The 13,181-nt window shown below is 44.7% G+C and overlaps 1 protein-coding gene across 1 annotated transcript in view; it reads left to right on the top strand.

Moving 5' to 3' along the window:
* TRIML2 (tripartite motif family like 2) overlaps positions 1-12,888 on the top strand; it is a 28,929-nt gene extending 16,041 nt beyond the window's left edge. The window contains exons 4-8 of the mRNA XM_058289807.2: positions 2,458-2,631; positions 3,831-3,971; positions 5,501-5,523; positions 5,677-5,777; positions 10,556-12,888. Coding sequence (XP_058145790.1) covers positions 2,458-2,631; positions 3,831-3,971; positions 5,501-5,523; positions 5,677-5,777; positions 10,556-11,904 — 1,788 coding nt within the window. The 3' untranslated portion in view covers positions 11,905-12,888. The remainder of the gene's footprint in view (positions 1-2,457; positions 2,632-3,830; positions 3,972-5,500; positions 5,524-5,676; positions 5,778-10,555) is intronic.
* The last annotated feature ends 293 nt before the right edge of the window (positions 12,889-13,181 follow it).

Genomic DNA, 13,181 nt, shown 5'->3' with positions numbered 1-13,181 from the left:
TTCTACTTTGTGTCTCCACAAGTCTGCATATGCTCTGATACTTTCTTTGTGGTTACCAAGGGCTTAAATTTAACATCCTAAATCTGTAACAATCTCATTTGCTTTGATTCCATCTAACAACTTCAGGAGCATACATAAACTGTGTTCCTATACTGCTCTGTCCCTCCACCTTAAGTAGTTCTTGTCAAAAATTTTATCTATACATTGAGTTCAAAACCACTGATTTATTGTTACATTTATACATTGTTACATTTATCCTACAGGAAATAAAGAGTGCAGTTACAAATAAAAAGTAGCACTGGAATTTACATTTAACCTATGTCATTATCTTTACAAAGATTTATCTCTTCATGTACCTTCAGCCAGTTGTCTAATGTCCACCCGCAGAGCTCTCTCTAGCATTTCTTGCAGAGCCAGTTCAGTAGTGACAGAGCGCCTCAGCTTTCATTTATCTGGGGATGCCTTAATTACCCCTTCATTTTTGAAAGACTTTGTCAGATACAGAATTCTTCCTTAGCAATTCCTTACTTTAAGCACTTTAAATATGCTTTCCCACTGCTTTCTTTGCTCCATCTCTCTCTCTCTCTCTCTCTCTCTCTCTATCTCTCTCTTTTCTTTGAATATTCTCTGCCCCCTTTCTTTCTTCACCTGGGACTCCCACTCTGAGCCTAAGGTTGATGTCCCACAGATCATAGGCGCTGTTCACTTTTCCTCATTCTTCCCTCTTTTCAAGTTCACTGATTCTTTTTTCTGCAAGCGCCAATCTGCTGTTGAACTCTAGGGACTTTTTAGTTTCTGTTACTGTGGTCTTTGTTTGGTTCCTTTTCAAAATTACCATCTCTGTATTGATATTTTCTTTCCACTCTTGTTTTCCTGGTTTCCTCTGGTGCTTTGTCCGTGCTTTCCCTTAGCTATTTGTGCACAGTTAGGACCAGTTTTTAGTCTTTGTCCTGAATGTCCTGAATCTGGTTCTCCTCGTTGGTGGCTTCTAACTGCTTTATAATTCCCTTCTCCAGGGCCATTGCTTCTTGTTTCCTTGTTGGTGGCTTCTAACTGCTTTATAATTCCCTTCTCCAGGGCCATTGCTTCTTGTTTCCTTGTTGTGTAATCTTTTGTTGAAACCTGGACATTTTGATATTTTAATGCGTTAGCACTGAAATTTAGACTCTGGGCATCTGTCCCGTAAGCTGGTGTCTAGCCAGTATTATGCCTGAGTGTCCCTTGAACGCCAGGATTTAGAGGGGAAAGGAGAGAAGACCTCTCCCCACTGTTTGCAGATTGCCCTGGGAGGGCCCCCCTTGGGGACTGTCTTAAGTCCTTAGGGGGAAAAGCTCCAGGCGAGGCTGGCTGCTGTCCAGCCCTGCACAGGGTGTGCCGGTGTGCGCCCTCGGAATCCCCATTTACAAGCGGAATGGCCCTGGTCCCGGGGCCTGGAGATCACCTGGAGACCTACAGGCAGCGATCCCTTCCCCCAGGAGCTGACTTGACTGTCCCCACAGCCGCCTCCTCCAGGCAGGGCGCGCTCTGCGGGGGGGTCCCTAGTGCATGGGCAGGTTGAGGCAGACACCTGCGCCCCGTGGCTGCATGGGTCCTTCTGCGCCTCCTGAACCTGGATCAGGAACTGCTCTGGCCGGTGAGGGGAGTGGGTGGGGCCATTCGGGTTGGCACAGGACCGAACGCTTTCTTGGGCTCCTCCTTGACCCCGCACTCTCCCTGTTGCTGCAGTCCTCTGTTTTCTGGAGCTTCTGTTTCCGTCAGTCCTTGCTGGTGGTTCAGAGCTCCTGTAGGGACAGAGCCCTTGACGTGTCTCACTCTGCTGCTTAAGGCAGGGCTTCCTGACCCTGATTCCATCAGGTCTCACGAAATTAAATATCTTTAAACTGACTTCCCAGATGCTCGATGAGACATTCACGTGTCACCTGCTCCTCGGCATCTCTTTTTGATGCCAAGTAAGAGTTTGATTCTTCTTGGATCCTTCTAATTGATGATTCACTCTCTGCGTTTTTCAAAACTGAGCTCCTGATAATACCTCCCTTGAGAACCTATTCATTCCATAGTTTCCCTTTTGGTTTTGGCAACTCCATTCTTCCAGTTGGTACCTGAAAACCCTGGAGTCGTCCATCCTTGACTCTTCTTTCCCACACCCCATCTCTAAATTTAACGTCGGCATTCCCCGTCAGTGTTGTCCTCCTTGGCCATCTTGGTCTCTTTGCTCACTGAGGTTGTAACTTGCTCAACTTTTCCAAGTTAACATTCTTTCCTCTGCATTTCATGTTCTGAGATTGTTTTGCCGTTTTAAATGATTTTGACCCTTGTCCTTTAGACGTAAGCCTTTTATTTCGCCCCTCTCTATTTTGTATTTTCTTTGTTTTCTTCTTAGGGTTAGAGATGGAAAGAAGATAGCTGTGGCCCCTCTGTCATGTTTAACCCAAAGTCTTTTGTATCTTTATGGTGAAGGTAGAGGAGCAGAATTTTAAAGAAATGATTGAGTCCGAATATAAAATAAGTTTCCGGTTGTTGAGTGAAGAGAACGAAATGAACCTCTTGAGACTGAAAATTAAGGAACCCAGTGTGAACCACCTGATCGGGTTTGCCAGAGAGTTAGAAGAGAAGTTCCAGGAAACACAACAGGTAAAAGGTTGAAACTGACATCCAAGCAATATTTGGGAAATGAGAGAAAGAAGAACTGAACATTGGGCCTGTCCCAGCATAAGATGTCCAGTAACAACCAAAGATGTATTAAAATAGTGTGTATACCTACCCAGCAATTCTGTTTCTGAGAATTTATCTTGCAAATGTATTCATATAAAAAGACCTGGAAAAGCCGACACTGTAAAATTGAGTTTCAGTATAGAGCCTTTGATTGGAAGAAGTCTTTAAAGCCAGGTAGATGGGTTCATATCTAGGTTCTGCTCTTTCCTAGCTTCTGGGTGGCCTGGGTCAAATTGCACGCCCTCTAGCTCAGCTTCCTCAGCTGTTGAATGGAGATAGTGATGGCACCCGTACATAACATCCGTGTGAGGGCTGGAGGCACTAATCCACGTAAACCTCATTAGGTCATGTCTAGCACATATTAAGTACTCAATAAATATTCGCTATTATAATTACTATAATTATACTTATTGACGGGAAGGGATTAGATATAGCCAATATTTGCAATATGGGGCATATGAATAAATGTTACCCACATTCAGTGGAAATTAACAAGCCTTTAACGAAGACAGTTTGGCTCCATGTAGGATAAGAAATGTTCACCAACATCGAATTATTTAAGAAAAAAGCAAGTTGTCAGATCAAGGATTCAGTATAATATGCCATCATTTGTCCTTTTTTTAAAATTTATTTTTGTTGTCTTTTTTTTTTTAAGACACATAGATCACACAAAATATTAGTCATTTTTTAAAAAGTTATGTGCCCATGTTCTTGGTATGCCTAGGGTAGAATATCTTTGGAGGGATAAAAAGGAAAGTGATATCAGCAGCTTGATTATTTCTTATATTGAATATTTAATTTTAGCTAAATAATAAATTTTAACTTTAAGGGAATAGGAAACTTTCTGAACAAGATGCCACAAAAAAACGTGTGCCCTGGTGGTTGTATCTAGGAGGAAGACCCGACCGTGTCCACACCCACGGAAGTGAGTTAGGCGTCAGAGAATCAGGTTTCTGTTGAGCAGTGTCCGTCTTGGACAGAGGAATTAACATGGTCTTAGCTACTCATTTCTGTTTCCATGGTGGCTGGCAGAAAAGTAGGTTTTTAAAGAGACGGTTGAGTTAGAGGATAAGGGAAGCTGCTGGTTGTTGGAGAGTAAAAAGGAGATGCTTCTGCAGAGACTGAACGATTTGGGAAGAGAGAACATGCACAAACTCAAGGAGAGCGAAGCCAGGGTCTCTGCCCAGATCAGCAGCCTCCAAAGGACTGTCGCCGAGCTAGAGAAGAAGTGTGGGGAACCTGCCGTGCCGCTGCTCCAGGTAAGAGCTGGGCAGTCTCTTCCCCAGGGCTCGCCCCAGCACGTACTGACCAGTGGTCACCATAACAGGAGGGCTGTGAGCCTCTTCCTCCAGTCACCAGGACTAGGCAGATGGGTAGACCTGTTTGGTGATATGAATTCTTGCCTTAAAATTATCAGTTGTAAGTTGCATTGAGATATCCTTTGAGAGGGTAAATATTGAGGAAATTATGATATATCCATTCACTGGAATTTTCTGCAACCATAAAAAAAAGCTGTCTATGGGCATAAAAGGGTATCTTTAAGACATCCCTATAAATGAAAGCAGAATGAAGCAGAACACCTCTTTATTTCGTAGAGAAAATATGTGAATGTATATACTACTAACATGCACAGACTGGCAAGATAAACACACATTATAAATAGTGGTAACCTTAGGAAATGGGTGGGAAAGATTTTTCTGGTATAGTATTGCACATTTAAAGTTGTTTTCACAGTATTATGCAGTGCCTTTACAGAAAGCAAATTATCTTTTTTACAACTCCATCCATACCCCTTGCCAGTCCCCTATTTTCAGTATGAATACTCTCTTTCAAGAAGCCGCTACACACAAACCCTTAGGAAACTGTTCAGTTCTAGAGCCAAGTCTAGTTCCAATTAGCTCCAAGTCTAACTGGTAAGTGTGGCCCGATTGTGTTCATTTCCTGAGCTGGCTCCAGCTGTCCTCCCAGCCTAGTGAACCCCTTCATCCACCAGTGAGGACTTTTGCTACCCCCAACAGAGAGCAAGTAGATGGCACCACTGGAGTGATGGCTGAGGTGAGGCACAGAAAATGTTTCCCTCATGATTTTTACAAAATTATTCCAAGCATTTTCCTGACTCTTCCAGCTTCATTTGGCATCTAAGAATTAGTACCCCGAGGTTAAAGAAATTACACAAAAATCAAGTTCTGTTATTGCAAGGGTGTGTGTGTGGGTATTTTCATGGATATAACTCAAAAAAGGCTTGGCTTAAGAACCCACTAGTAGGGGGACTGGACATCACCATCCCAGGGTCCACGGAATGGAGGAATAGAGTATGGATTAGAGTGGACTTACTGGTGTTCTGCTGGGGAACTATTGTGAAAATAAGTGAAGAAACTGTAGTAGTGATGTGGAGAGGGTGGCCACAGTGGCCGCTGATGGTCGGGAAATGGAAGAAGAGATATGGTGTGGGGACATTTTCAGGATTTGGAGTTGTCCTAGGTGGTGCTGCAGGGATGGATGCTGGATGGTGTGTGTCCTGTCATGGCCCATTTGGTGGACTGGGGGAGAGTGTGGACTACAACGTGGACCACTGTCCACGTGCTGCAGCGGTGCTCCAGAATGTATTCGCCAGGTGCAGTGGATGTGCCGCGATGATGGAAGAAGTTGTTGATGTGGGAGGGGTGGGGGGTATATGGGGACCTCATACTTTTTGAATGTAACATTTAAAAGAAAATAAAGAAGAAGAAAAAGGTTATATATATTTATAAAAGAACCCACTGGTAACTGTTCTCTTTTTTCCCCTTAGAATGCAAGACATTCTTTGGAAAGGTGAGTTTACCTGCGGAGACTACTGGGTCAGAATCACAGAGCTGAGCCCTGGGGGGAGTGATGGGGATGCACATTCCCCCGACACCGTGGCGACGTGCCCTCAGCAGAGGGGGCGGGCTCCGGGAAGATAACTGGATCCTCCTTTCCTTCTAGGAGTGAGTCGATACTGTTTGAGTGTCTCGAGCCTGCCCGTATCACGCACCTGAGTTTATGCCAAATAACGGGAGTGAGCCAAATGCTAGTCATATTCCAGAGTAAGTTGATCTATCCATCCTGATAGGGCGCGGATACTCTCTTTTCTTTTAACTTACTGTTTTGAAATAATTTCAAACTTACAGAACACTTGCAAAAATAACACAAAACCCTGACAGTGAGCTCCGGCATCCCCCCCACCCAGATATCAGATCTACCAAATTTTTATTTTTTGTTACATCTGCCCTATCATTTTTATCTATCCACCCACCCACCTATCTATCTGTATGTATTTTCTAAACACTAGCTCTATAGTTTTACCTTTTCCAGAATGTCATGTTAGTGGAATCATAGTGCGCTGGCTTTTGAACCTGCTTCTCTCACTTAGCTCAGTGCAATTGGAGGCTCATCCAAGTTGTGTGAATTAGGATTTGTTCCTTTTTATTGTTGTGTACTCCATTGTGCAAATGTATCGGTTTATTTTCCTTTCACTGTTGCATGGCCACAGGGTTGTTAGTTTTCTGTCTTGATATTCTAGACATTGGCATATTGATATGTGTGGGTTCATGTCTCCAGCTTTCTTGGTTGAATACCTCTAGCAGTGGGACTGATTGCCAGACTTGCCTTCCAAACTGCCTGGTCACCTGTCACTCTTGTCCGGAACGTACGCTAAGCTTAGTTGTGCTTCATCCTCACCGATAAGCTCGATGGTGTTAAATACTTTTTTAGAGCTAGCCTGTTGGTGTGCAGTTGATTCTCATTTTAAAGTTGCATTTCCCAAGTGATGTCGAGTATATTTTCTTGTGTTTATTTACCCTCTGTATCTCTTTGGTTAAATATCTATAAAACGTTTCTCAAGTTTTAATTGGGTTATGTTTTTAAGAGGAGAAGCTTTCAATTTAAAAATCCAATGTATTGATTTTTCTTCTGATTTGTGTTATTTGTGTTCTAAGAAGTCATTGCCTACCCCAATAAAGACTTTCTTCTGGGGAATGGATGTGGCTTAAGTGGTTGAGCACCTGCTTCCCACATGGGGGTTCCTGGGTTCAATTCCTAGCCCCAGTATCTAAAAAAAAAAAAAAAAAGATTTTCTTCCAGAAGTTATGTACTATTAGGTTTTACATTTAAGTCAAAGACCTGTTTAGACTAAAGATTTGAATATGGTTCAATATATGGTACACAATCTCCACACACCCCCTTTTTTCCACATGGATATCTAATTGTTCCTGCATCATTTGTTAAACACTATCCTTCCTTCATTGAATTTAATTGGCGCTTTTATTGAAAGTCAATTGCCATATATGACCAATTCTATTTCTGGATTCTAATAGAATCATTGTTCATCATGTCTGTCCTTTCACCAATACTGCACTGGCTTGACTGACTACTTTATAGGCAGTTTTAAAGTCAGGTAGTGTGAATTCTCCAAATTTATCTTTAAAAATTGTCTTGGCTATTCTGGGGCCTTGCTTTTCCACATAAATTTTAAAATCAGTTTGTTGAGTTCTGTGGAATGAGTGGTGGTATTATTTTGTTTAAGTGTAACTTCATTGTATTCATTCCATCAACTAAGAATTGCTTTATTGTATAAATACAGTATTGTGCTAAAATCACAAAACTTAAAATACTGCATTACTGTATTACTTAATATGACTAAAAGTAGCTAAAGTAGAAATGTGCTAGATATTAGGTTGGAAACACTGTTTGACCCAGCAACTCATTCAAGCTCTGTTTGCAGACATTTTTACAGAATACAAGGCAATCCTATTTAGCTTTTTAGGAGAATCCAGGAAACTACATAAAGCAGGAGACATATTTTGTCACAGAGTTTTTATATCATATTAAAATCCTGTTATAACAAAGTGACAGAAATAAAAACAGATGAGAGCACCAGGCAACCCACATCAGCCAGAACACAGAATAACCTCTGCCAGCAGCAAATATCAGACTTTCATTCAAGTAAGAGCTGGGACTATCCCTCAACTGGGATTACATTGAATCTGTAGATTAGTCTGGGGAGAAGTGATACCTTCACAATATTGTATCTTCTATTCCTTGAAGATGGTATATCTCTTTATGTAGGTGGTCTTTGATTTTTCTCATAGTGTTTTGTAGTTTTCAGCATTCAGACATTGCATGTATTTTATTAGATTGTTCCCTGAGCATTTTATGAATTTTAGTGATATTGTAAGTGGTATTTTAAAAATTTCAATTCATTGAAATTTAGTTCATTACTAGTTCATTGCTAGTATATAGTAATAGAACTGATTTAGTATATTGAATTGTCTCCTACAACTTACTTTAAAACTCATTCATTAGATCTAGAGGCTTTTGTCGTCTGTGATTACAGACAGTTTTATTTCTTCATTTCCAATCTCTCTCCTTTGTATTTTTCTTCTCTTATACTGGCTAGGACCTCCAAAATGATGTTGGATGGAAATGGCGAGATGAACACTTGCCTTGTTCTTGTTCTTAGGGAGAAAGAAAACACTAAGCCATTTGCCCATAAATGTTAGCTGTAGGCTTTTCATAGTTGCCCTTGGTCAGTTAAAGAAGTTCCCCTCTCCTCCTAGTTTGCTAAAAAACTTTATCAAGAATAAATGTTGAATTTATCAGATGCTTTTTTTTTGAATCTATTGAGATATTCAAATGTGTTTTCCCCCCTTAACCTGTTTTGCATTCCCAAGTTAAACATGGCAATGATATTTTATCCGTATATATTGCTTATTCAATTTGTTAATATTTTGCTATGAGTTTTTGCATTTGTGTTCATAAAGAATATTAGTCTGTAGCTTTTTTTATCCATTGATGTTTTTAATTTCATGCTCTTTATTTTTTATTTCCGGATTATCTATGTGGTTCTTTGTCAAATCTTGCTTTTTAGTTTCCTATATTCTGTAGATGCTTTTAAGCTTTCCCTTAGTATTTGGACATAGTAAGTATAATTATTTTAGTTTGTGCCTGGTCATTTCAATTATTAAAGTTCTTTATAGATTTATTTCTGCTATCCTCACTCAGTAGTGCATCTCTTGTTTTGTAGGTGTGTGCTTAATGGGTTTTTAGTTCTCCCCACCCCTCACTGCTCACATTTGCTGTCTGTTGTGTGTTGGTCTTTTTAGGAGGCACCAGGAACCGAGGACGTGCAATGTGGAAGGGAGACACCCAATTGCCTGAGCCACCTCCACTCTCTGTTTATTGTGTCTCATTATTTTTTCCTCATGTCTCTTGTTGCATCATCTTACTGCATCATTTCACCATGTCTGCTTGCTGTCTTGCTCGTCTTCTTTAGGATTCGAACCTGGGACTTCCCTGTGGTAGGCAGGTGCTCACTCACTTGAGCCACATTCGCTTCCCAATGCTGGTACCTTCTGAGAGCACCCTAATGTTACACTAATTGGGTTGTAAGTCAAGATTTAAATTAATTTGGAAAAATAGAATTTTCAGAATTTGCTGTTGGATTAGATGTTAGCGAAAGTAAGAAATAAAGGGTTATTCCAGGTTTATGGCTTGATCAACTAAGGCAGTATGAGTGCTATTAAGAGAGAAGTAGAAACTGGAGAGGGATTGTTTGGAGTTCCTTTTTTTACATCGTATATTTGTGGTGTTTTTGCTGTTTGTTTGTTTTAAAGATTTATTTATTTCTCTCCCATTCCCCCCCATTGTCTGCTCTCTCTATCCACTTGCTGTGTGTTCTTCTGTGTTCACTTGCACCCTTGATGGCACCAGGAAACTGTCTCTTTTTTGGTTGTGGCTGCATCAGCTCTCTGCGTGCTGCACCGCTCCTGGGCAGGCTGCACTGTTTTCACATGGGGCGGCTCTCTCTGCAGGGCGCACTCCTTGCGCATGGGGCACCCTCACACGGGGGCACCCTGCATGGCACGGCACTCCTTACATGTGGTACCTCTGTGCATGGGCCAGCTCACCACATGGGCCAGGAGGCCCTGGGTTTGAACCCTGGACCTTCCATATGGTAGGTGGACACACTATCAGTTGAGCCTCGTCCACTTCCCCATATATTTGAAATTCCTGTGTTATATCCAGTTGGTAGTTTAAGAAGTAAGTCATGGACATATAGAAGATATTTAAAGTGGAGGCTTAGCAAGGTCATCTAGGGGTAGAATGTACAAGTAATAAAATAGAAGGGACACCTAGAACTGAGCCTGGTAAATTAATATTTAGAATTGAGGAAAATGAAGTAAGAGAAGAGCATAGGAAAGTCAATATTGCCAGGCTAAGAGAGGAGAGTTACAAACGCGTCGGCAAGTCCACTGGTCGAAGGCAGACTCACAAATTTGTCTTTCATTCAAGTAGAAGAAATCCCACTGAGCTCACTTTGGTCCTCAGCTTGACTTTCCGGTGGACTGTTACAGGTTTCCTCAACTCTAGTATCCTCCCCTTTGATTTTCTCAATATTAAAGTCCTGCTTCTAGCAATACCTAGGCCTTAAGGCACGTTCAGGTAATATTTAAGCTCAGCAGAGTGAGTTCGGAAGGGCCACAACTCTGCGGTTCTCTTGGAGATGCCGTGCCTCTAGCTGCTCCGGGGTCTCCGGTGACAACTGACCAGGAACGGAGCCGGGACAATCGCAGCCTCTGGGGTGAAGCTCTGAGCTCCTCCTTGGTCCATGCTTTGTTTCGTTCATCCTCCTCAGGTTCCGCCGTCCTTTATTGCCGCTCTCTCTGTGATGTCCATTTCTTGAAGCAAAGCCTAGCAGTTTCCAGTTTCCCAAACGGCCTGTCGCAAGGCTGTTCCCGTGTGGAAGCTGCTCCCTGGTAGAGGTGCCTGGCCACGGGTCTTGGCGTTGACGAGCCCCTCGCTGACCAATTCTCTCTCTATGCAGGGCATGTAACTTTGGACCCTGCAACCGCCCATCCCTGCCTCATCCTGTCCGAGGATCTGAGAAGCATGAGGTCTGGACGTGCCCTCCAGGAGGTGCCCAGCGACGCAGGGCGGCTGGACTTCAGCGACGCGGGGCGGCTGGACTTCAGTGAACCGGGGCGGCTGGACTTCAGCGACGCGGGGCGGCTGGACCTCAGCGACGCGGGGCGGCTGGACCTCAGCGACGCGGGGCGGCTGGACCTCAGCGACGCGGGGCGGCTGGACCTCAGCGACGCGGGGCGGCTGGACTTCAGCGACGCGGGGCGGCTGGACTTCAGTGAACCGGGGCGGCTGGACCTCAGCGACGCGGGGCGGCTGGACCTCAGCGACGCGGGGCGGCTGGACCTCAGCGACGCGGGGCGGCTGGACTTCAGTGAACCGGGGCGGCTGGACCTCAGCGACGCAGGGCGGCTGGACTTCAGCGACGCGGGGCGGCTGGACTTCAGTGAACCGGGGCGGCTGGACTTCAGCGACGCGGGGCGGCTGGACCTCAGCGACGCGGGGCGGCTGGACCTCAGCGACGCGGGGCGGCTGGACCTCAGCGACGCGGGGCGGCTGGACCTCAGCGACGCGGGGCGGCTGGACTTCAGCGACGCGGGGCGGCTGGACTTCAGTGAACCGGGGCGGCTGGACCTCAGCGACGCGGGGCGGCTGGACCTCAGCGACGCGGGGCGGCTGGACTTCAGCGACGCGGGGCGGCTGGACCTCAGCGACGCGGGGCGGCTGGACTTCAGCGACGCGGGGCGGCTGGACTTCAGCGCCGCGGTGCTCGGCATGCAGCGCTTCACCTCAGGGAGGCACTACTGGGAGGTGGAGGTAGGACAGGCTGCGCGGTGGCAGCTGGGCCTGCGCCAGGACCCCGCCAGCCCCGAGGCTTCCGGAGCCCAGTTCCTGCTCACGGGCTCCGCGATGGGGGCCGAGTTTACCTTCTGGGCCTTTCCCCCTTTGAAGAGGATCTTGCTGAGCCAGCAGGTGCACAGAGTCGGAGTTTTCCTAGACTACGAGTGCGGGCAGATCTCGTTCTACAACGTGGCAGGGGCGTCGCTCATTTACAGCTTCACTTCTCTCACCTTCCAGGGCGCGCTCAGGCCCCTTTGTTGTCTGTGTGTCCCGAATGAGAGCATGAGCCTCGACTGCCTCACCATCTGTGCTCCTCGTGGCCCTCCTCGTGTCACGAGCCCCGACTGCCTCACCATCTGTGCCCCTTGTGGCCCTCCTCGTGTCACTGTTAGCCCTCAGTCCTCCTGGGAAATTCAAGGCCTTGAAAGGCCAGAACATCAAGAGCATGACTTGGCGAATGCCTTTCTATAAAAGACATTCTGCGTTAGAGCTGGAATCCGGGTGTGAGGGTTTCGCCGTGGAGCGTGGGGAGTGCAGGCATGCTGTTCCTGACCGCGAGGACCGAGGCTCTGAATGTGATGATCCCAAAGAAAATACCTTCGTTTCCTTGGATACTTTATCTGGGTTGGGAGGGGGTGTCAGGAGGGAAATGAATACTTTAAAATATTTTTTTCTTTTTTTACTTCTGTATCTGATAAGGAAAATTAGATTTCTTAAGGTAGGCCTGATAGTTCAATGCTTTGAAATGTAAGTAATACTGTATTTGTTCTCTTCTTTCTCTGTTTGATCCACTGAAAAATGCTTTATCCTATGCCACTGCTCAGTGGTGATCAGACAATGCTAAGAAGAGAAAGATAAAATGTAGAAAGAAATTTATATTTATATAACCGGTTTATTATACTTTTTCTCCTTTGATATGTTCAACACTTACAAGTATATATTTCTCTTACTACTCAAATATGTGGCTTGGGGGGTGATTTGATTTTCCTAAAATTAAGTATCAAGTTGTGATAAGGAATTGAATCAAGAAACTGTCAGCCCCCTCTCAGTGAGAAACAGGGCAGGCCTCACCGTTCTAAAATCGAGATTGAGGAATGAAGAAACACAACGGGGAAATGCAGCTATGGACTTGTTATTCCAGCAATGGAAGAACTTGTATCACTGATGCAAAGGCAGCGGTCACCAGAGGTTCTGAGGGGGGTAGAGAGAGGAATAGGTATAGCGTGGGGCATTTGGGGGACATTGAAATTGTTCTGCATGTCGTTACAGTGATGAACACAGGCCATTATACATTTTGTCAAAACCTATAAGATTGTGCAGTGCAGAGTATAAACTATAGTATAAACTATATAGTCCATGGTTGGTAGCAGTGCTTCAATATGTGTTCATCAGTTGTAACACACGTACTACACTAATGAAAGATGTTGTTAATGAGGGAAAGTGAGAGAGGAAGGGGGTGGGAACTCCCTATATATATATAGATATATATATATAAGGTTTTTAATTCTTTTTTTTTTTTAATTTATTTATCCCACCCCCCTTGCCACTTTTACTTGCTGTCTCTTGTGTCCATTCGTTGTACATTCTTCTGTGTCTGCTTGTCTCCCTTTGTTGTGTCTTCTTGCTGCACCAGCTCTCTGAGGGCATGGGCCGTCAGCTCTCCAGGGGTACAGGCGAGCCTGCCTTCACAAGGGGCCCCGGGACGAGAACCCAGGGCCTCCCATATTGGTAGGCGGGAGCCCAATCAG

Source organism: Dasypus novemcinctus, chromosome 29 (genome assembly GCF_030445035.2).
Source record: "Dasypus novemcinctus isolate mDasNov1 chromosome 29, mDasNov1.1.hap2, whole genome shotgun sequence".
Taxonomy (NCBI): domain Eukaryota; kingdom Metazoa; phylum Chordata; class Mammalia; order Cingulata; family Dasypodidae; genus Dasypus; species Dasypus novemcinctus.
The sequence above is the reverse complement of the archived record's forward strand: the minus strand, read 5'-3'. Positions and strand labels throughout refer to the sequence as shown.